At 45.5% G+C, this 23701-nt stretch overlaps 1 protein-coding gene across 13 annotated transcripts in view; it reads left to right on the forward strand.

The window, feature by feature from the left end:
• The window catches only part of DST (dystonin), a gene marked incomplete at both ends in the record, with an annotated part of 363235 nt that overhangs the window by 236700 nt on the left and 102834 nt on the right, over positions 1–23701 (forward strand). For 8 of the 13 annotated variants that reach the window (XM_080917065.1, XM_080917066.1, XM_080917072.1 and 5 more), the window contains 10 exons: positions 7921–8049; positions 9781–9869; positions 10583–10715; positions 11703–16949; positions 17078–17227; positions 17686–17901; positions 18078–18227; positions 19832–20065; positions 21084–21236; positions 23090–23323. In XM_080917065.1, coding sequence (XP_080773191.1) covers positions 7921–8049; positions 9781–9869; positions 10583–10715; positions 11703–16949; positions 17078–17227; positions 17686–17901; positions 18078–18227; positions 19832–20065; positions 21084–21236; positions 23090–23323 — 6735 coding nt within the window. Of the gene's footprint in view, positions 1–1839; positions 4534–5094; positions 6997–7920; positions 8050–9780; positions 9870–10582; positions 10716–11702; positions 16950–17077; positions 17228–17685; positions 17902–18077; positions 18228–19831; positions 20066–21083; positions 21237–23089; positions 23324–23701 lie in introns of those variants that run through there. The other 5 variants (XM_080917067.1, XM_080917068.1, XM_080917073.1 and 2 more) reach the window with 2 other exon arrangements.

Raw genomic sequence — 23701 nt, forward strand, 5'->3', positions numbered from 1 at the left:
GCCAAAGCTTCAAGAAGAAACCCTGTCTCAAACAAGCAAAAGATTATGTAAGTAACTTGAGTTTTAGACTCCAAATGGTAGTGCTTCTGAAAAGGTCTTGAAGTTCTACAGGATAAACTGCCCCGAGAGAACGATTTTTCATAATCAGCATGCAAGCAGAGATACATGAGGATTTCAGAAGTAACAGCATGTGTTAGAGAAATACAGAACGTTGGCTTAGATGTGTTTTCGCTCTATAAGTTATTGATCCCTCTGCATAGAGCTGAGAGACCTCGCAAGGAACTCATTTTCATGAGTAAGTTTGATGGGAAGATGGAAAGTCAGGAGTTGGCCTCAATTATTGAAAATAATTCCAAGCATATGTGAAATAAGTTCAGTTAATTAGATAACATATTATTATTAATAAACAAACAGAATTACTTTAATTAAGTTATTGAAGACTCAAATAAATTTAAAAAAAATATTGAAGACTCAGCAATAGATTTTTTTGCTGAGGTAAGCAGATTCTGACCAAGCTGTGCTTCAGAGGAAGATTTGATGAGGAACTGGTTCTCAGAAAGAAATGTAAAAAAATTAAATTTTGTGTTTTTGCGTTTAAGACAGTGACTCTCTGGTAACCCAGAACGATGGTCTGGAACTCCAAATCCTCCCATTTCGACCGGAGTACTGGGACCACAGGTGTGCATGTCTGTGCCCTGAGAAAACTTCACGGTTTCATTATGCCGATGACATTAGCATCTCCGTGGAGTTGTATTAACAACCGTGCACAGGTTAAGGAAGGAAGCTGAGCTATTAAGCCCCAAATTCTCGGAGATCAAGAGAAAGTAGGGAAAGAAGAAGATTCGTTACCAGTTAAATTCTTGAAATTCACATTTATCCCAGTGAAAACACAGCATAGAGCATGTATACAAAATGATTCCTGCTTTTCTGCTTCAGCGGTTTTCTCTCTGCAGTGAGTTTTCAAGCTGACACTCACTCGAGGTGTTAAGTAAGAAAACTGGAGTGTGTTTAGAAACTAGTCCAAACATGCTGCGTTTCAGTTCACGCTTAGTTCCCAGTCTTTCCAGCTGCTGAAAGGTTTTCTGATATTTTAGTTGGTACCTAAGGGGGCTTCACAAAATGGACTCCAGACGAGTCACGTCAACCACAGTGACCTGTGAGTGCTTGAAACTCATGTCTCCAAAGCCACCAGGGACGGGAGCTGCCTTTGCATTAGCAATGACTTTCGTTGTAACTGTCACATCTGCGTTCATAAACATTGACTTAGAAAGACCAATGTTTTGCGTAATTCTCTTTTCCCGTGTTTTAACGTATCGTTTCTGACTCTGGCTCTCTCTCCTGACGTTCTGTTTCTTTAATCATAAACATGGAACTGTGCGTATCATGTTTAATTTCCACTGGACTCCGCCATTGAAAACTAAATCTTGCATTCTTTGGTTTCTGTGTGGTGGCGTTGTTCTAAGCTGACAGAATTCAGTTGTACTAGAGTGGATGTCGTTATGAGAAAAGCTTAATTTTTTTTATATCTATAAAGGTTTGGTGCCCTGCTCTTGTTCTATAAAGGCCTTTCTTGCTTCAGAACCTCAAGCCTGCTAATTTTCTGTATGGAATTACTCCTGAGAGGCAGAAGGCATTCCCTGGGAAACCAACAGTCTTGCAGGATTTCTGTCTCCTCTCTTCTGGCTTTCTGAGGCTTCCGCTCCAATGATGCTGGTTCTGGTGCTGGTGGTGGCGATTGCTTGTTCTGCATTTGAGTGCCCTTGGTCTCGTAAGTACTGCTCCCGAGGCTGCAGAACCATGACAGTGGAACGCCTTTCACCCTTTAAATGTTTCTTGTAGATGAAAAGGTCTAAAGAGAATTCTGAACACGGGGCGTATTCAGATCTCCTGCAGCGTCAGAAAGCAACCATGGTTGAGAATAGCAAACTTACGGGAAAGATCAGTGAACTGGAAACAATGGTGGCCGAGCTAAAGAAACAGAAATCCCGGGCGGAGGAAGAGCTTCCGAAGGTTAAGGAGGCTGCCGAAAACGAACTGAGAAAGCAACAGAGGAACGTGGAAGACATCGCCCTGCAGAAGCTGAGGGCCGAGAGCGAGGCCCAGCAGTACCGCCGAGAGCTGGAGATGATCGTGAGGGAGAAGGAAGCTGCCGAGCGGGAGCTGGAGCGGGTGAGGCAGCTCACGGCGGAGGCCGAGGCTCGGAGAGCCGCGGTGGAGGAGAACCTCCGCAACTTCCGGAGCCAGCTGCAGGAGAACACCTTCACCAGACAGACGCTGGAGGACCATCTGCGGAGGAAGGACTCGAGCCTCAGTGATCTGCAACAGCAGAAACAGGCCCTGGTGCAGGAGCTCCAACGCAAGCGGGACCACGAGGAGGAGCTCCTGAAGATGGTGAAGCAGATGGAGCGGGACCTGGCCTTTCAGAAGCAGGTGGCCGAGAAGCAGCTGAAGGAAAAGCAAAAGATCGAGTTGGAGGCGAGAAGAAAAATAACCGAAATCCAGTTTTCCTGCAGGGAGAGCGCTGCCACAGGTCCCCAGAGGGAGCAGGACAGACAGAAAGAGGAGGAGCTAAAGCAGCAGGTGGATGAGCTGACCCTGGCCAATCGGAAGGCGGAGAAGGAGATGCGGGAGCTAAAGTACGAACTCAGCGCGGTCCAGCTCGAAAAGGCATCGTCTGAGGAAAAGGCTCGGTTGCTGAAAGATAAACTGGATGAGACCAATAACACGCTCAAGTGCCTCAAGGAGGACCTGGAAAGGAAGGACCAGGCCCAGGAACGCTATTCCCAGCAGCTCAGAGACCTCGGCAGGCAGCTGAACCAAACGACAGACAAAGCGGAAGAGGTCAGGCAGGAAGCTGACGATCTCAAGAAAATAAAGCACAGCTATCAGTTGGAATTAGAGTCTCTCCATCAAGAGAAAGGAAAGCTCCAGAGGGAAGTGGACAGAATCACCCGGGCACACGCGCTAGCCGAGAGGAACATTCAGCATCTAAATTCCCAAGTTCATGCCTCGCAGGATGAGAAGGAACTCTCGGATGAAAGGCGGCAACTCTGCCAGAGAAAATCAGATCATCTGAAGGAAGAGTTCGAGAGGAGCCACGCACAGCTGCTTCAGAATATGAAAGCCGAGAAGGAAAACAACGATAAAATCCAGAAGCTGAACGAAGAGCTGGAGAAAAGCAACGAGTGCGCGGAGGTGCTCAAGAAAAGGGTGGATGAGCTCACCAGGCAGAATAGCGAAACCAGACTGATGATGCAGAGGATTCAGGCCGAGTCCAAGAACGTAGTTCGGGAGAAGCAAGCCATCCAGCAGAGATGCGAGGTGCTGCAGATCCAGGCGGACGGCTTTAAAGACCAGCTGCGGAACACCAATGAACACTTGCACAAACAGACGAAAACAGAGCAGGATTTCCACAGAAAAATTAAAAGCCTGGAAGATGACCTAGCTCAGAGCCAGAGCTTAGTTAGCGAGTTCAAGCAGAAATGCGACCAGCAGAACATTATCATCCAGAACACGGAGAAGGAGGTGAGGAGCCTGAATGCGGAACTGAACGCGTCCAAAGAGGAGAAGCGGCGGGAAGAGCAGAAGGCTCAGCTGCAGCTAGCTCAGGTGCAGGAGCTGAACGACAGGCTGAGGAGGGTCCAGGACGAACTGCACTTGAAGACCATCGAGGAGCAGATGACACACAGGAAGATGGTCCTGCTCCAGGAAGAGTCGGATAAATTCAAGCGCTCCGCAGATGAGTTTCGGAAGAAGATGGAGAAGTTGATGGAGTCCAAGGTCATCACTGAAAACGATATCTCAGGCATCAAGCATGACTTCGTGTCTCTCCAGAGAGAAAACTGCCGGGCGCAAGAGAACGTGAAACTGTGGGAGACGAACATCCGGGAGCTCGAGCGGCAGCTCCAGTGCCACCGCGAGAAGACGCAGCAAGGCCAGCACGTGGGAGCACATCACTACCAGAAATGCCGGAAACTTGAGGATGAGCTGTTGGCCCAGAGACGAGAGGTTGAAAATCTCAAGCAAAAAATGGACCAGCAGATAAAGGAACATGAGCACCAGCTACTGCTGCTCCAGTGCGAAATTCAAAAGAAGAGCCCGGCCCTGGACCACACCTTCACGTCAGTTTTTGACACGGCAAGGAGAGAGTGCCACCACCCTGCAGAGCTGTCCCCAGGGAACACTGGGCAACTTAACCTGAAGGGCAGACTTCCACTGTCCAGATGGACTCAGGAACCACACCAGGGAGAAGGAAAATGGCAGCACAGGGCTGCTGAACAAATTCCAAAGGAGGTTCAGTTCCGACAGGCAGGGGCTGCGCTGGACAAGGAGAGCAGCCAGTCATGCTACTCGGAGTACTTTTCTCAGACGAGCACTGAATTGCAGATAACTTTTGACGATAAGAACCCAGTCACAAGGCTGTCTGAACTAGGAACGATGAGGGAACCAGCTCTGCGTCCTTCCAGACCGCCGGTGACGTATCAGGATGACAAGCACGAAAGAGAGTTGGTGAAGCTTTTGACACCCTTAGAGGTATACACTGGCCTGAGACCTGACGTGTTATATCATGCCAGGCTTTTCTTTCTTTCTTTTTCCTCCAGTACTAGACTTTTAACAGTTTTTTATGCTTAGCTGTGTGCGAGGGGAAAAAATACTGTGATTTTCCAGCAGTTTGACTGCATTTACTATAAATTACCGCTGACTGTAGGAGTAAATATTTTAATATGACTAATTTTTTTAATCTAGAAAAACATAGTTGTGACTGAAGTTCAGCGGTAGAAGGCTTCTCTAGCGTATAGAAGGCCCAGGAGTCCCAGAACTATAAGTGGGAAGGGGCAAAAGATAGAAGAATTAAATATTACCTTCAATATCTAGCATACTTCCAGGCCAGGTTTCATTCTGACCTCTTCCCACACACCACTTTAGCGTCCTTAGCTGCTAACACTTGAGTCTCTCAGAATCTTGTTATTCCTGCCCTGGGTTGGCAATTCTTTGCCCGGTTATTGTTCAAGGGACTGTGATTGGGTGGAGACTGTTTGATAAACTGTCGTGGTCTTTGGGCAACGTTTAACGTCTTAAACATTCCCATTACAGATAGCTAAGAACAAACAGTGTGGCATGCATACAGAAGTCACGGCCCTAAAACAAGAGAAGAGGCTGGGTTTCAATGCCGGTGGATGGATGCTGGAAGGGTCCAGAACATCTGGTGGACTCAAGGGAGATTTCCTTAAGAAAGGCATAGAACCGGAGACTTCCCGGAGCTTTGACCTTAACCAAGCGTGTTCCGTTAGGGATGATGAGTTCCAGTTCCAGGGGCTCAGGCACACCGTGACTGGCAGGCAGCTGGTAGAAGCAAAGCTCCTGGACATGAGGACAGTTGAGCAGCTGCGACTTGGTCTGAAGACAGTCGAGGAAGTTCAGAAAACTCTTAGCAAGTTCTTGACCAAAGCCACCTCCATTGCAGGACTCTATCTAGAATCCTCCAAAGAAAAGATGTCGTTCACTTCGGCGGCCCAGAAAATCGTAATAGACAAGATGATGGCTCTGGCCTTTTTAGAGGCTCAGGCTGCAACAGGGTTTATAATCGATCCTATTTCTGGCCAGACTTACTCTGTTGAAGATGCGGTCCTCCAAGGCATTGTTGATCCCGAGTTCAGGAACAGGCTCCTGGAGGCAGAGAAGGCAGTTTTGGGTTATTCACACGCGTCTAAGACGCTGTCAGTGTTCCAGGCAATGGAAAATAGGATGCTTGACAGGAAGAAAGGTAAACATATCTTGGAGGCACAGATTGCCAGTGGGGGCATCATTGACCCCGTGAAAGGCGTTCGTGTCCCTCCAGAGACGGCTGTGCAGCAGGGTCTGCTGAACAACGCCGTCCTGCAGTTCTTACACGAGCCGTCCAGCAACACGAGAGTGTTCCCCAATCCCAACAACAAGCAGGCTCTGTATTATTCGGAGCTACTGCAGATCTGTGTGTTTGATGTGGATTGCCAGTGTTTTCTCTTGCCATTTGGGGAGAGGGAAATATCCAATCTCAACATAGAGAAAACTCACAAAATTGCTGTGGTAGATACTAAAACGGGGGCGGAGCTGACGGCATTCGAGGCTTTCCAGAGAAACCTGATTGACAAGAGCATTTACCTTGAACTCTCCGGGCAGCAGTACCAGTGGAAGGAAGCCACGTTTTTTGACTCCTGTGGGCATCCTTCTCGCATGCTGACTGATACTAAAACTGGTCTGCAGTTCAATATCGGTGAAGCTGTAGAGCAGGGAACGCTAGACAAAGCCTTGGTCCAAAAGTATCAGGAAGGTCTCACCACGCTAACAGAACTGGCTGACTCTTTGCTGAGCAAGATAGTTTCTAAGAAGGATTTGCATAGCCCCATCGCAGGCTACTGGCTGACTGCTAGCGGGGAACGGATCTCCTTACTGAAGGCCTCCCGTAGGAACTTGGTTGACAGGATTACAGCCCTCCGATGCCTTGAGGCCCAAGTCTGTACAGGGGGAATCATTGATCCCCTAACTGGGAAAAAGTACAGGGTGGCTGAGGCTTTGCATAGAGGCCTAGTTGATGAGGGCTTCGCCCAGCAGCTACGCCAGTGTGAGTTAGTCATTGTGGGGATCCGCCACCCCGTCACTAATAAAACGATGTCCGTGGTGGAAGCCGTGAATGCAAATATCATCAGTAAAGAGATGGGCATCCGGTGCCTGGAATTTCAGTACCTGACGGGAGGCCTGATAGAGCCTCGGGTTTACTCGAGGCTGTCCGTAGAAGAGGCCCTTCAAGTCGGCATCATTGACGTCCTCATCGCCACCAGACTCAAAGATCAAAAGTCGTATGTCAGGAATATAATGTGCCCCCAGAGTAAAAGGAAACTGACATATAAAGAGGCCTTGGAGAAAGCGGATTTTGATTTCCACACAGGACTCAAGCTGTTAGAGGTGTCTGAACCCTTGGGGACTGGGATATCCAGCCTCTACTATTCTTCCCAGTAGGGCGTTTCACCGAGTGCACAGTGCATCCTGCCATCTGTTCAGAGCAGATGGTGTCTGCTAAATGTGCAGCCTAGGAACGGTAGCACCAACTCGAAGCCTGTTCATTTCTTGCAGGCTAGAAAGTAGCTCCGTGCTCAGGAAACGCGGCCATTCTTAGATTGAAAGCAACAAAAGATTGGCCGCCCCTGAAGTAGTTGCTTTTTTCAAAACCTTATCTCACTAAAATAAATGGGTTTTGCCTAGAAAGTGGGGTGAGCACGGTGGCCATCCACACGTTCACAGACTCATTTCTTCTGACCTCCTTCGTAGTCCTTTCATTGAATAGATTCAACACATTCATGACATCATACGCTGTGCATCCTGGAAGAGTACCTCGCAGAGCACCATGGGATGGGGATCCGAGAGAACATGCAAATGTGCTTCAGACCTGTGAGGCTGGGCTTCCTGCAGGCAGTGATGTTCTCCACATATTACAGTATCCGCTGTTAACTCTAATTTGTGGTTGAGACTTGTGAATTAAAACCTAACCAGTGCATCGTGTTTTGGAGGCGGGATGTCATCTGTGTATAGTCCCTTTTGCTCTCTCCTTTTGTCTAAGAGCATCTGTCAAGGCATTTGAGATTGTGATGCTAATGCAAAGGCAGCGGTGATTCCCAACCCTCTCCTCCCCGTCTCATGAATAAAGGCTTTGCTTATTTGTTATACTTCTGAAGCGGCAGAGCAGTGACTCGAGACTGATTGTCAAAGCTTTCCCGGTCTGCAAAGACATCTGCTGTGTGACGTGGCAGACACGGCTAAGCGAATGAATAAAATGTCTCAGGAACCTGTGCGTGATGGGAAACATTTGTGCATTCTTGTTTTCAGCAGAGAGGAGACGTTAGTTGAGATGCTCAATCATTGGAATTTTTCTTTTCTACCTGTTAGAAGTCACTGGATGAAGAGAAGAAACAACACATTGAAAAGGCTAAGGAATTGCAGAAATGGGTGTCAAATATCAGCAAGACACTGGGAGATGGGGAGAAAGCTGGGAAACCTCTCGGCTCTAAGCAACAGGTATATCCATAGAGGTCCTAATGCCATCGGGGTAGGACTTACTGAATCATACAGTCTACAAAGCACACACCATAAATCTTTACCTTACTGCCCTCCAGAGTTACAAACTTTTACAATAAAAATTAAATAGTTTAGGCCCTCAGGCATTTTGCCCAAGAAAGTCACAGTTAGAATGTGCGCAAAAAGGGTGACCTCCTATTCCAAAGCCAGAACCATGCTCACCGACCTCTTTATTAGCAAGCCACTAGGTTAAAGCCTTATCTTATCTGTCAACTCCCTGATTAGAATGACTGCTGCTGTTGACCAATGACATCATCAGTCCTACATGCCACCCACGCCAGAGAGACACGGAGAATACTGTCTAGGCTATGAACGTTGTTGAGTGTGCAATAGACCTCTCCTGGGCCTTTTCTGTTTCACGAGGAAGGCTTTGTTGTCCAGCCTCTGCACCATACATTCTTCCCGTTGAGTACAGTTTTCAGCCCTTCATGGTTTCCCCTGCCCATTGCTGTGTGTGTGCTGAGACACTGCAGCGGATGGTTGCTTTTGCTCCACAGTTATACCACTTGAAGCTCAGGACATTGGCACTACGGTATCAGTTGTAGTTATGCTGTTCCTGATGGTAGGAACTCCTGCTAGTTTATATGTTGTTGTTGGGTTGGTTCTGTTTTGGGCAGACAAGGTCTAGGCCAGTCTCACCCTTATTCTGCAGCCCAGGCTGGCCTTGAGGTGTGGTGTCATACAACTAAGAAAGCAGAAAGCATCTGGTGGCTTTCCAACAAAGAAACACTCCAAAGTAATTTGCCTCAAAAGTTTGATTTAAAATACCTTCTTCTTGGGCTTCTTCTCACTACCAAACAAGAAGGCGTTCAAACAAGACACATAAGCCTGAGCAAAGATGTCTTGGGAGAACCTGTTTCTTCAGAATCGAGAATTGTAAACACCTGGTGTCTACATTTTATAGTTATAAAGTTCTCCAGAACATTCCTTAACTTTAGACCTAGTACATACAGACACGTTAAAATAAGACTGTGGCCTTAACTGTAATTCGACCAGAGCATCTGCTTTCTCTCGTGAAGGAGAAAGTGGTCTGATGTACGTAACTAACGAGTCCTCAGAGATCTCATTTAGCTTCTTGGTTTCCTGTAGCCATACCAAATTGACTATGCAAATTGACTGATTAGTATGCTTCTCATCTCTTTGTTGGCCCAGTATTTCCTCTCATCCCTGTTCATGTGTAAGAATGGAAACTTTGATCAAATAGAAATGGGATTTTTGGACAAACCCCTTCTCCCGTAATTGATGAGTCTACTTTCTTTGGTAGCCACAGCGGCACTGGTTGGAGGCTGTTCTCCTTAGCAGTTATCTCTGGACCTACAGACGTCCTGAGTAGTGCTTTCAACACAGTGGGTCCCATAGTCAGTGTCCTTCTGACCATGGTGACATGGATGAATGACTGGGCCAGGACAGAGTCAAGAACTGTGATGTGTTGCATTAAGATTCCCTTATAAGGACGATACCACCATTAACAGAGGGCACTGCGCTTCCTCTTGTGTATGCTAAGGAGAGCTGAGCTCTTAGGCTGTACCAATGGCTGACACGTTACTTGATTGTGTCACTCAGAAAATACACCTGCCACTTTTGTCTTGATTTTAAAAGAATCTGTATTTTTAATTACTACTTAATACCCTGTCTGTGGGGAGGCTTTGAATGTGCCTTCTTACCTTGCAGATTTCCAGTAAAGAAATATCAGCCAAGAAGGAGCAGTTCTCGGAAGCTCTTCAAACCACACAGATTTTTTTGGCTAAACATGGAGACAAGTATGTCGGCTTTCCTTAGCCCTTTTATTTGGTGCGGGGTTATGTTCTGAAAATCCACTCTTCAGGCAGAAGGCAGTGTATCATCCCTGACACTGGAAAAGTGGAAGACCAACGAATCCCAGTGTGCTTAATAGAATGTGAAGAATGTGGGCTTAGCTATGGTCACAGCTAGACTTCACATGTCACCGCATGCTGCCAATCCTCACACAGGGCTCAGACAGGTTGAACATTAGTAGCCAGCCAACGGCAATACAGGCTCTGATTCTCCATAGTTAATTCTCCATAGTTCACAGAATACATGCATGGGTGTGTGGGGGCTGTGTGTGTTCGTGATCTTTTCACCAGTGGCAATTTAGACAAAGAAGGAGTTTTCCCTTGTCTTAAGTCCTTTTGTAATGTCCTCTTCATGGTTACCCCAAAACAAGTTTGTGATATTCCTTGAAGAATCTTTATCCTGATCAACTGGGTAGTAATTAGTCTAGGTTGGTTTGTTCTTATCTTGGAGAGGTGCTGACCTCTTTCTCAGGCAAAGATAAGAATCTTGGGTATTTTATATAGGTTCCTTAATTTCACATATCATCATTTCAAGGCCCGAGAAACACATAGATCGATCTCTGTCTTAACCCTGTGTAGCAGTGTGTAACTGAAGTATGTTGCATACTGTTACACTTGCCGGCTAACATTGCCTGCTTGATACTTTCTGGATATTTCAGACTGACAGAGGAAGAGAGAAGTGACTTGGAGAAACAGGTGAAAACCCTGCAGGAAGGTTACAATTTATTATTCAGTGAATCTCTGAAGCAGCAAGAATTACAACCCTCAGGAGAGGCGAAGGTCGAGGAGAAGGTAACACTCCTCACAAGATGTGAGGTCTGGCATGACTGAGAACACATGGTAATGCGCCTTGAGGTTTATGTGTGGAGAATACGTGGATAGAATTTGAGGGTTTGGAGGCGTCTGCGTTGTTTGTAAAATGCTATCTTATGTGTGCAGATCATCATCCTGTGCCTTAATCTCTGCCTTGCATGGTGAGAGAGGACTCATTCATCATCTAACGCTTCTTTCCAAAGCCATTCTTTCAATAGTATCTTCAGGGTTTTATTATAAAATATGGTCAGAAAAGAGCCCGTGGGTCATCTCTGCCATTCATAGGCTATGGAGGTTTTTGATTGTCAGAGGTCCATGGGGTTATTTTACTGGAGGGAGGCTATGTCTTAAAGTGAAAATACTCTCACATCTTTTTATTTTTTAAATAAAAATAGAAATCACTTAAAAATTGTACGGCTCATAGTAATGTGCCCAACACAATGTTTGATCGTTGAAAGGTGTTATATTTAACCGTGTGACTCCCAGGAACGCTTCCACATAATTTGTCGTGTTTTGGGGGGTATGTAACAAGTCTTTGACTCCTTAGTCTTTTACTTATCCCTGAAAAAGTCTGTATGCTGTAAACATCAGTAGCATGGAGCTGACACTGTCTTTTCTTGTCACTCGGCAGAAAGCATGATCTGCCTTCTGGATAGATCTGTGTTCTGTTTTCTCCCTGTCAGCAGCTCCTCTTGTATCCTCACTAACCGGTTAGTACACAGATGTTCAGTTTTCACTTCACAGATGCATGTTGTTTTCAAAGCTTTATCACATCCTGTGCTGTTGAGTAGATCACTGACGTAGGTCACTTGTGCATTTGAGCTGCCTAACACTCACAAGCTACCTTGGTAAGTAGAGGATCATTTTTTTATGATTAAATCTATTATTATAAAACAAACCACCTAAGCTGCAAAGAAATTGCCTCGAGTACCAGACTGACCCCGGCTTTCTGCATTTCCCTTTCAGCCGGATAAAGTGATTGCGGGCACCATCAATCAGACAACTGGAGAGGTCCTTTCTGTCTTTCAGGCGGTTTTAAGAGGTCTTATCGACTATGAAACAGGGATCAGGTTGCTTGAGGCACAGCTAGTGACTTCTGGTTTAATTTCGCCAGGGTTAAGGAAGTGTTTTGACCTCAAAGATGCTGAAAGCCACGGCCTCATTGATGAACAAATTCTGTGCCATCTGAAAGAACTAAATAAAGCAAAGCAGGTCATTTCTACCGTTTCCCCTACCACAATCCCCGTGCTTGATTCTCTGGCTCAGGGCATGATCTCTGAATCCACGGCCGTCCGAGTTCTTGAGATACTCCTCTCCACAGGCTCCCTCACAGTTCCAGCCACAGGTGAACACCTGACCTTACAAAGGGCTTTCCAACAGAACTTGATTTCCTCCACCTTGTTTTCCAAAGTTTTAGAAAGGCAAGATACTTGCAGAGATCTTATTGACCCGTGCACTTCTGAGAAGGTGTCCTTAACTGATATGGTGCACAGGAGTATTTGGCAGGAAGATACCAGGATGTGGCTTTTACCAGTGAGACCGCAGGAAGCCGGCAGAATAACACTGAAGTGCGGAAGAAGAATTAGCATCCTAAGAGCTGCTCATGAAGGACTCATCGACCGAGAAACCATGCTTAGGCTGTTAGGGGCACAGCTTCTGTCTGGAGGTCTCATCAATTGCGACTCCGGTCAGAAAATGACTGTGGAAGAAGCCGTGGCAGAGGGAGTGATGGACCGAGACACGGCGAGCAGTATCCTCACCTACCAGGTCCAGACGGGCGGGATCGTGCACTCGAATCCCGCCAAGCGGTTAACGGTGGATGAGGCGGTACAGTGTGAGCTGATAACAGCCAGCAGCGCGCTGATGGTTCTGGAGGCTCAGCGGGGCTACGTCGGACTCATCTGGCCCCACTCCGGAGAAATATTCCCCACGGCTTCTTCCTTGCAGCAGGAGTTGATTACAAATGAGTTGGCCTACAGAATCCTGAACGGGAGACAGAAAATCGCAGCTCTTTACATCCCGGAAAGCTCTCAGGTCATCGATCTGGACGCCTCTCAGCAGCTGGGGATCATAGATGACAACACGGCATCGGTTTTAAAAATCGTAACACTGCCAGACGAGATGCCAGATCTAGGAGATTTGGAAGCTTGTAGAAACGCCAGAAGGTGGCTCTCCTTTTGTAAATTCCAGCCATCCACAGTCCACGACTACAGGCAAGAAGAGGACGGTTCTGACGGCGAAGAGCCGGTCACGGCTCAGAGCTCAGAACAAACTAAAAAGTTATTCCTGTCTTATTTAATGGTGAACAGCTACATGGATGCGAACACGGGGCGCAGGCTCTTGCTTTATGATGGAGACTTGGACGAGGCCGTGGGCATGCTCCTGGAAAGCTGCGGTGCAGAGCTCGGAGCCGACACAGCCATGAGAGAAAGTCTGTCTGTCTTAACCGTCCCCGATGTCTTTCCCAATTGGGCTTCCAGTAGAGAAAAGACCGGGTGTTCAACTTCAGCAGCTGGTTCTGATAAATGTCACGGCAGACACCCTGGACATAAAGAGTCTCTTGAAAACTCACAGTGGGACGTGAATGAAGCGTTTTGTCAATTGGGAAACACTGATAACAATGGTGAATTGCCTCGGCCAGAAAGCCTAACAAATACAACAGTTGCTCAGAAAGCCAGTAGTCCCTCTGGTGCGTGTGTCCCCAAACCTACATCCTATTCAACACAGCCCGAAGGGAAGGTGCTCAGACATGATTCTGGTAACATACTTGAAGACTGTAAAAATCAAAGTGAGCTTGATACAAAGTATCCAGATGAAGGTAACCATTCTCATTTTTTGACATCAGAAACCAGTAGACTTTGTGATTCAAGTGAAAGGGGGTATGAAGATAATATACAGAAGGGCCCCTCTGTCTTTGACTATTCCCCGCAGCTGAGTGCCCTGCTAAGCCATGATGAGTTGAGACACAGTCAGGAGAATTTTGGTGACACACATACCCCAAAGGACACTGGATATCTATGTGAAACTTCTGCTTTGTTACCCAGTGACCAAAGTGAGTCAACTGATCAAAGCACAAGAGAAAAGTTTCAAGACCAGTTCCTAGGAATCGCAGCTATTAGCGTCAGCCTACAGGGGGCTTCCTGTGGACAGAAGCCTGTAGCTGCTGGGCATAGCAATCCTCAGGTACACTATCACAGTGATGGATACATGTCAGATGCTTCTGCTGAGAGTGGAACCCAGCAGACAGATGAGCCAGGGAAAACTGGGTCTGAAGTGGAAGAATACGCCTGTACCATGATCCCCAGGGATGGCTCTTGCCATGACAACACATCTGTTTGTGGTCCACTGTCACATAACGGAGCCACTGATGCTGATGACTATGAGACATCGCTGCTGGCCGGTCAGCAAAGTGACACAGCAACAGACAGTGACAGTGATGACTCTTTCTATGATACCCCCTTGTTCGAAGAGGAGGACCACGACTCTATAATTCTTCAAGGTGACGACCATGACTGTTTACAACCTGAAGACTATGACATCATGCAGGAGGAAAACGACAGGACCCCTCCTCCTGATGACATTTTTTATGATGATGCGAAAGAGAGGGAAAGTCTTGCGTTTCCTCCAGGAGGGATGGATGAGAGCCTAAGTGTGGAAAGCAAAGTATGTTGCCCTCAGGGATTCCTTGTGGGTATTGAGAAACCTGGGCTGTACACAGTTGGCCAGAAACAGTTTGATTCAGGTGGCTCTGACAAGATGAATGAACGGTTAGTGGAGCCTGTATCCGAAATTGAGAACCCACCTGACCTTGGGAGTGGTGATCGTGACTCATGGACTGATGGCAAAATTATAGGAAGGAAAGAGAGCTTAGAAACGTCATTAACACCTAGCGGTCTTGGGAGAAGGGACAGAGAAGAGGGTGACACCAGCCAAGAAAGCCAATCCGATACCAATGGCGTAGCCTCCATACAGAGTAGCGAAGGCTACAGGCCTTATATAAGTGATGGTAGTGACACGAATGGTGAGGACAATGGGACCTGTAGCAGTGAAGAAGGTAGAGACAGGGCAGGAGGACAAGGAGTAGAGGATGAGAAGGAAGAGTCAGTGTACCAAGCTGACCATACCCAGTCGTCCGCTGCTACTGTGAAAGAACAAGGGGGTAAAACCCAAGGTGTCAGTGACGTGATTCTAGACAGAATGCACAGTTATAGTCCGTTAGAAGAGCCGCAGCATGGAAGTGCTTTACAGCCAGAATTTGCTGGTAAGAGAGGTCGGGATGCGGAAGGTAACAGCCATCCAGACCTCACCACTGAAGCTGATGAGGAAGACAACGGAAGTCTGCCCAATCACATGGCAACTAAAGGCGTGTCACTGCCTAATGCCGAAGGCACCACCTCAGAAGAAGTCAAGTTGGTTCAAGGGCTAGGCTCTCCAGACGTTCTAAAAGCTAAAGACAAGTACCTTGAGAATGGATCAACAAAAAGCAGCCCATCTTCCCAAGAAGTTGCTTGTTCTGAAGCTGGGCTAGGAGGAGGACAGCTGTCACTGACAGTAAGTGACCGGGATCAGCAGGAAACTGGAAGAGGTCTGGTTAAAGGTAGAGATGGCAAGAGCATTCAGTTGGTAGATGAGATGTCCGTTCAGGAAAGAGGCTTTAGGAAAGGAGGGTTGGAGAACAGCCCAGAGGAAGGAGAAGAAAGCTGTCTCAACCCCTTCCCAAATGAAAGTACAACAGAGAGCCCCAACATGGGTAAGACTCCATTCCCCCCTCTACTGACGCACACTGAGGAACTTCGTCACAGAGGGCATCTGAACACAGCAGCCGTGACTCTGGAAGGCAGAGGGAAGAGTGTGCAAACCGGACTCAGTGACAGTCCTGTTCTGCTTGAGACTCTTGCAGAGATATTTGACACCTCAGCTTCTAACGTGACTCATGCCGACTTGACTTCAGCTGTAGCATCCTCTGGGATGAAGAGCCAAGGGAAAAGAGATTCCTTCACTGGAGGACCAGAAGAAGAGACTGATCCGTTTAGTTCTTTAGAGCACTGTGAGAAATGTATAAGCGTGGATGTGCTGGAACCAAACAAACATACCCCAGGTTGTGCTTTAGTAGCTTCTCCCGTGGAAGATGACGTACACACAGTAGACAGTGGGGAGGAGAAGTCAATCGTTTCTCAAGAAGACTGGCCTCCAGGTGCCAAGATCCAGCAAAGTGACAAGGAAAGTACCTCCCAAGGAAAAGCAGGGATTCTTCAGTTCACTCCAGAAGATAGTGACTCCACACTGTCACTCCTACCGCGTAAAAGTGTGGCAGACTGTGGGGGAAATACCGATTTTGTGCAGCCTCAGCTCCATAGGAATGGAGTGAGAAACACCTCCGATAACACATTAGATGTGGGCTGCCCAAAGTTAGAAAGCAGCAGCGAGAAGAAAAACACAGAGAAACAACCACACAGAGAACACGCCTTATCTCCAAGACCCCAAGAGAGAGAAGTTCCTACTCCTGAGTTTGTAGAAGATGGAAAAGATATCTTGAAAAGCAGTTTAGACAAAGTCCATATGAATCTCCAAGACGTGGGCGACCCTTCAGCTTGCACCGGCACTAAAATTTCAATTCAGAACTTAATTAAAGGAGCTATCTTGTCTCAGTTGCCAAATGAAGTATCCAATGTGCCCAGTCCTGGCATTTCCCCCATTAATAACTCATCAGAAGTCAAGGCAGAGAGTGGAGGTGACCCTCTCTGTATTATAAGTCTTCTTGATATATTGAAGCAAAACCAACATACCCAAGAAACCGCAGGCATATCTGGGTTAATTAAAGTATTAACTCAGATGGACTGCAACCCAGAGGAAAGAGACACTGTGTCTGAGTTATTTCCATCGCAGCTTAAAAATGCCCTTCACAAACTGCTCTTTGAATGGTGTTCAACTGAAAGAGAACAGGCCGAAGCTCTGAAGCAAACACCATGTGCTTCCCCTGAGATGGTGGAAGAAAAGCCATGCGTCCGCAGTGACCTCAAAAGCAAAGAAGGAAGTCACTACCCCCCGAACCCACAAACTGTCAGAGAAGCCGGGGTAGAGCACACCACTGTGCACACGGCAGCATTGCCAAGAGATGAGAAGCTTGGAGAACTGTACAGTGAGCCCCTAGACCGTTCGGAATGTACTTCGGGATCAAAAGAAATGTCTTCTGATGATAGCTCAAAGGAAAAAGTGAGTTGACATACGTGTTTTTCCATGACCATCCCAGTGGGAAAACTGGGGACCATCTTATAACATTTTGTCGGCTTCAAATTTCTTTTATAAAGGCTATGAATTACTATGTTCGATTTTGTTTTTAGTGTTCCAGTGGGTTGCAACAATGTTTACAGCATACTGAGAAAATGCATGAATATTTGGCTTTGCTTCAAGATATGAAACCCCCCTTAGACAATCAGTCATCTGTGGAGAACAGTCTGGAAGCCTTGAAGAATCAGCTGAAGCAGTTAGAGGTAAGAGTTATTCAGCTGGCATGCCTGTCGGCGTTCCTTCAGCAGTCAAACAGAGGGTTCATTTGGGCGTGTGCCTTCAGAAGCTGTAACCTGTGATCCGTTGGTCCTGCTGTATTCGGTTTTGTAGGCAAGGCAGTTCTTCACCTCAGACTCAAAGGCAGAAGAAGAAAGACCAGATTGCCCCTGGCACCTCTGAGAGTCGACAACTCCGGGGACCTGAAGCCACTTACTAAATCCTCATCTTAAGGTTCCTATTTCTCCCCTGTAGCACCAAGCCGAGGTCCAAAGCACGGGCCTTAGGAGACATCCAGACCCAGGCTACAGTAGCCAGTGGCTCATGGATGGTGCTATTAGATACACAATTTACAAAGAGCAGAATGCCCTTCTCCTTACACTTCAGCTGTGGGTTGATGCTTTTTACTGCTGGGTAAATAGATGTGGATTTTATTTCTCTGCAGACGTTTGAGTTGGGATTGGCGCCAATGGCTGTACTTTTAAGAAAAGACCTAAAGCTGGCCGGAGAATTCCTAAAGTCTTTTCCTAGCGACCTTCCCAGAAGACATCATGAGGAACTGAGCAAAAGCCACAGACGTTTACAGGATGCCTTCTCATCCCTCAGCAGTGCGTCCTCAGAAAAGAGGAAACTGATCATGCTTGCGATCGACTCTGAAATGGTAGGCAGGAAATGGTGAATTTTGAGTAAAATCTCATTGAGAATTTAAGCTGTATTATGAGTGGTTTTTTTTTAAGTATTATATTTTTACACTTCTTAACTCTCTAAACAGAATCACTGTTTAGACTTTGAAATTTGGGGGACAAACAGGAATTAATGCGTAATTTTGTTTTCTAGTCTAAGCTGGCTGTTCGTCATGAAGATTTTCTACATAAACTTACGTCCTATTCAGATTGGGTATCAGAGAAAAGCAGATCTGTGAAGGACATTCAGACCTTGAACGTCCAAGACACTGAACTTGTAATGAACAGTGTGAAGTTTCTTAAGGCAAGTTATCAAAACGCACACAACCTGCAGATCTAGTGTAAGAAGTGTTCAGGACAAATACAACCTTCCAGAGACTTTAAGGAATTATTTCCTGTCATTGGCTTGAGGAGATGTCTTTTCATAGTCAACCTAATGCTATAACTTACTCCATCCACCACACGAAATTCCCACAACCACTGACATACTGTAATTTGTGTTCATGTCTTTTACAGAGAAATTATATAAGCCCAAGATAGCTACCGATTAGTCAAAGTATAGTAATCCAAGTTGTGTTTATATGGTGTCTTAGTCAGGGTTTCTATTCCTGCACAAAACATCATAACCAATAAGCAAGTTGGGTAGAAAAGGGTTTATTCAGCTTACACTTCCACATTGCTCTTCATCACCAAAGGAAGTCAGGACTGGAACCCAAGCAGGTCAGGAAGCAGGAGCTGATGCAGAGGCCATGGAGGGATGTTACTTACTGGCTTGCTTCCCCTGGTTTGCTCAGCCTGCTTTCTTATAGAACCCAGGTCTACCAGCCCAGGGATGGCTCCACCCACAATGGGCTGGGCCCTCCCCCCCTTGATCACTAGTTGAGAAAATGCCTTACAGCTGGATCTCATGGAGGTGTTTCCTCAGCTGAGGCTCCTTTCTCTGTGGTAGCTCCAGCTTGTGTGTCAAGTGGACACAAAACCAGCCAGTATATATGGTGATAAATTTTGACCTGAAAAACTTTTAAATAGGCTCTTAATTGGAACAATATTCCCATGAACACTGGGCTCCTTGCCTCAGTCAGAAAACTAAAATTGTAGCCTATTAATTTATATTCTGTGTTCCTTGTTGTCTTGTTAGGAATTACCACAATTGAAAGGGTAATGGAAGTATTAGCAGTTATTTTGTGACATTAATGTCAATTTCACTATGATGAATCAAGCTGTTTTGTATGTATGTATGTATGTATGCATATATGTATGTATGATCTACCAGGTGAGGAAAGAATACCCTTGGAGTATCTTTGTGCATTACCTCCCATCATACTTAAATCTTTATTATTGGGATGGATTAATAGATAAAGGGTTTGCCACACTTTCTATACAAGTATGAGGATAAGAGTTTAAGCCCCTAAACTCTGTATAAAGTTGGGCTGGGTAACACATATCTGTGGTACTAATGCTTCTGTCGGGAAATAGGGGATGGAGGCAGGAGTTACCAATTACCCTGGTAACTTGTGGGAAACCAGCAGGCTTGGAGGAAGCGGTGAACAATGAAAGAAAGGCCCAGTCTCAAACAAGGCAGAAGGCAAGAAACAATACCTGAAGTGGTCCTCTGATCTCCACACTGGTGCCCTGCCACACACACGCGCGTGCGCTCGTGCACACATACACACACACACACAGACATGCACACACCTCATACCCACACAAAATTGAAGATCACTTTAATTACCTATTACCAGATGATGAATAAGGAGGGGTTTTTTTTATGAATACTGAAAAAGTATCATTAACCCTTTAATGATAGAAGGATCATATTTAAGTTGTGTGTATACCTCAGCATTACCAGTGCTGATGAACTTCATCCTAACCTACCTTTCCTGGCAACTTGTACTGCTTTCTTCACAGAATGTGCTAACAGACCTTTCACATGCCAAAATGCAGCTGGAAACGACAGCCTTTGACATACAGTCCTTCATCTCTGATTATGCACAAGACCTGTCTCCCAGCCAAAGCAGACAATTGCTGAGACTCTTAAATACAACCCAGAAGTGTTTTCTTGATGTGCAGGAGCTGGTAACCTCGGAGACGGACCGGTTAGAGACTCTCTTGCAGCTAGAGCAGGAGCTCGGTCATCAGAAGGTTTGCCTTTCTTGTGGAGTTGTGCTCACTTGTTTTACTTGGTCAATGTGAATACCAGAAATACTGATCAGCTAGGGAGGTGCTCTAGACAGGATGGAACCAGTGCTGAGCAGAATCCCTGCCATACATCGAGGCATCGAGGAACTATTCCCACAAAGAACTTGAGTGGGGCGCAGGGCTCAGAGCTTGTGCTGCGGAGTACACATTGTAGAGCTCTGACTTGCCTAAATTTGTGTCCTGAATGTTTTACTTTATCTGCTTTGTGTAACTTGGAGAAGTTACTTGCCCTCACATTGCTCATTGATAAATTACGAATAGTAATGTTCATCCGGTAATGTTATGACCACTGAAAAATGGATTCATATGAAACCCTTAGCCCTGTGCCTGACCTGAACAGTAAACATGAGCTGTTTACTGTTGCTGTAAGCTAGGTAATAAGTATGTGTAGGACAGGAAAATTAAAATGCAGGTTTTGACTTAATAATCTGTTAGATTTAGTGGATTCTGTTACAGTACAATCTAAGGCAGCAATGAGCAAAGAACGTAACGAGAAATAAAAATAATGCATGCAATGTCTCTTTTATTACTGAAGCATCCAGGCACTGTGTGTAGCATGATAACCTATATATACATATCCATATGTTTACTGACAAGTCACAACTAACTTCTCTTTTGGTGTCCTTTTGCAGAATTAATTATGTGTGTCGCAGGTTTCAAGAGCTTAAGAAAATGGGATGTTTCTTCCTGTCGATCAGAAGTTCCATCTCTTACACATGTGCATGGCCAGTATTCTCCTGAGCATCTTCACTCCAACAGGCTCTTTCTGTGTATACGGGACATGCTCATACTGTGCTGTCTGTCTGTCCTTGCTTGGTGTGCACTCCAATGCTATCATGTTTACAGCATACACTAAAAGCTTAATGCAGGGTGTTTGGAAAGTTTATTCTGATAAGAGGCTTGATTCGGAACTGGATTGAAAGTTGCTCATTGAACGTGTTTTGGGTTTTCTCCATCTTAGGTTGTGGCAGAGCGTCAACAAGAGTACAAAGAAAAACTCCAAGGGCTGTGTGATCTTCTCACCCAGACTGAAAACCGCCTAATTAGTCACCAGGAAACCTTTGTGATTGGAGATGGCACAGTGGAGTTAAAGAAGTACCAGTCCAAGCAAGAGGTAGACCTTTCGGTATCAGCACCTGTATGTCCTTGTTAGGTTTTGTTGGGATTTCTGTTAGGCCACTGGGATTGTTGAAGACACAGGGGTGTCTGAAGCAAGGCGTGCCCAGAGGCTCTGGGAAATAGATTTAAACTCTCTACCAAAATCTAGGTTTACAACTTCAAGCAGGCCAGGTAATTCTCTTGACTTCTTTGGTAGTATGCTGCATTAAGGAAATAAATGATGGATTATAATGTAAGCCTTTTATGGCCGACTGACTGGCTTGTAAATCAGGAGAAATGGGTCTCAGTTTGCTTTCTTTCTTAGTACCACCCCATTTCTGTTTCTCTGGTATTTTCCTATAATTCATTCTTTTTATCTAAGGAAAAAGGGTAAAAGAACAAAAATGCTAGATAGAGAAACCTGTGTTTTGGTGTCAGGAGAACTCACTATTTGTAGCTATTGATTCAGTATTAGTCAGGACTCTGGTCTCTGTTCCCAGAGTCAGTCCTAAGCATACTTCTGTTGGTACATTATTATTAAGACTGAGTAAATATGAATCAATTTGCTGCTATATTAATGGTGTAATATGCAGGCAAGTAGACACCCAAGCCCTTGAGGAAGCTCAGGGCAGGACATCGAGAAAGGCATTATTGAGGTGCAATGGTATAAGAATGAAAATGCATAAAAATGGGGCTTCCTTGTTTTTAATAAGAAAGATCATCGAGGGAAAGTTTAACTTCTCAGAAAAGTTAGAACTTCTGAGAGGTCTTGAGTATCCTAGTAGCTGAGGCTAAGATACAAATGCTATGTTTTATGTAACCTGGAGCTGTTTTGTAAACAATTAATAAAGGTTCTGTTGCTACCACTTCAGTGTGGAGCTGAGCGCAGTCCCCTAGGCGGTTAGTCACCAATCCTTGCACACCCACGTTTTATTCCTCGGATCTGCATGGTCCAGCTGCCTCTCAGCCATTGCTTTCATACACTGTCCTCCACAGCTTGGTAAAATCATGACGCAACAATCAATAACTTATCAAACAGATTTATATGTTAAATTCTCAATCCACAATCCCTCCACACAATAAACTTTCAACCAATTGACAAAGATATAAAGTGCCCACCTAGATAAGATAAATTGACCAATGGAAATCCATCCCTTAAAAAGTACACATAACTACTGATGGCTACTCAGAGCCGCACAGACAGGTCATCTTTGTCTTTCATCAGTTAACTCTATCTTCTTCCTCTCTCTCACCTTACAAAAACTTGATCCCTGCCCCACTCTCTACCATCCAATCATGTATTGCCTTGTCATCAGTCTACATGGTGCTTAAAAAAAATCTCCATTCACTGATGCGAACTATTTTTCTTTTCTTTCCTGAGTAATAGATATTTAAAAATCAGAGTTCTGTTAGGTGTGGGGGCCATGTATGATTGGAATCATAGCACTTGGGAAGCCAAGGGGGAGGAGGACTATTTCTCTGCCCACCTGGGCCACACAGTGAGACATAGTCTCAGAAAATATGTATCAGTACTTAGAATTAGAGTAAACATCACCACAAATTTCTGTGGTTAATACACTAACAGAAATCTCATACAGATCTCTGTACTTCATATACTGAGTCCCTCAATGTTCTTAGTGTTTTACAAACACTCTTTTCTTAATCATAAAAAGCTCAGACATTTTTAATACTGAGAGCTCAGATTATACGAAAATTAATGTACAGTTGAACTGACTCACCCTACCCAATACAATATATGTTTTTCAGCTGTGTTTGCCACCATTTGCCTGCAGTAGCTCTCTTTTAGAATTACAGTTCTGCAAGAATTGAAATGATGCAGTGGTTCCTCTTTTCCTCCTGTGTTTCAAGGAATTACAGAGAGACATGCAAGGGAGTACGCAGGCACTGGCAGAAATAGTGAGGAACACCGAAATCTTCTTGAAAGAAAGCGGTGACGAGTTGTCCCAAGAAGATAAAGCTTTGATTGAGCAGAAACTCAGCGAGGCGAAGATGAAGTGTGAGCAACTGAATTTGAAGGCAGAGCAGTCGAAAAAGGAGCTGGATAAGGCAGTGACTACGGCCCTCAAGGAGGAGACTGAAAAGGTGCCTATCCGAGTGTGCGGTCCACCGTTGCTTCACCGGGTGGTTAGCATGTTAGCTGCTTGCCTTTATTGTGCATGTCAGGTGATGGTGAGCCTTGGTTAGCACCAAGAATGAAAATACGGGACTCTGGGTACATAAGATGGGAAGAATTGGCTTTACTTAAGTCTTTTTGTAAGTAGAAGCTGGTTGAGAGATTCTGGATATGAGAAATGCATGGGAAGTTACAATCAACTATAGTTAAAGTTTCAAAATACATTCTTGAAGGCAGTGTAGACATAAAGTGTAGTTCCCATATGTTCCTAATATGTGTTAGTTATTATAATGTAGGATTACATACATACATACATGCACACATATATGTGTGTTTGTGTATATATA

Source organism: Micromys minutus, assembly GCF_963924665.1.
Source record: "Micromys minutus genome assembly, chromosome: 5".
NCBI lineage: Eukaryota > Metazoa > Chordata > Mammalia > Rodentia > Muridae > Micromys > Micromys minutus.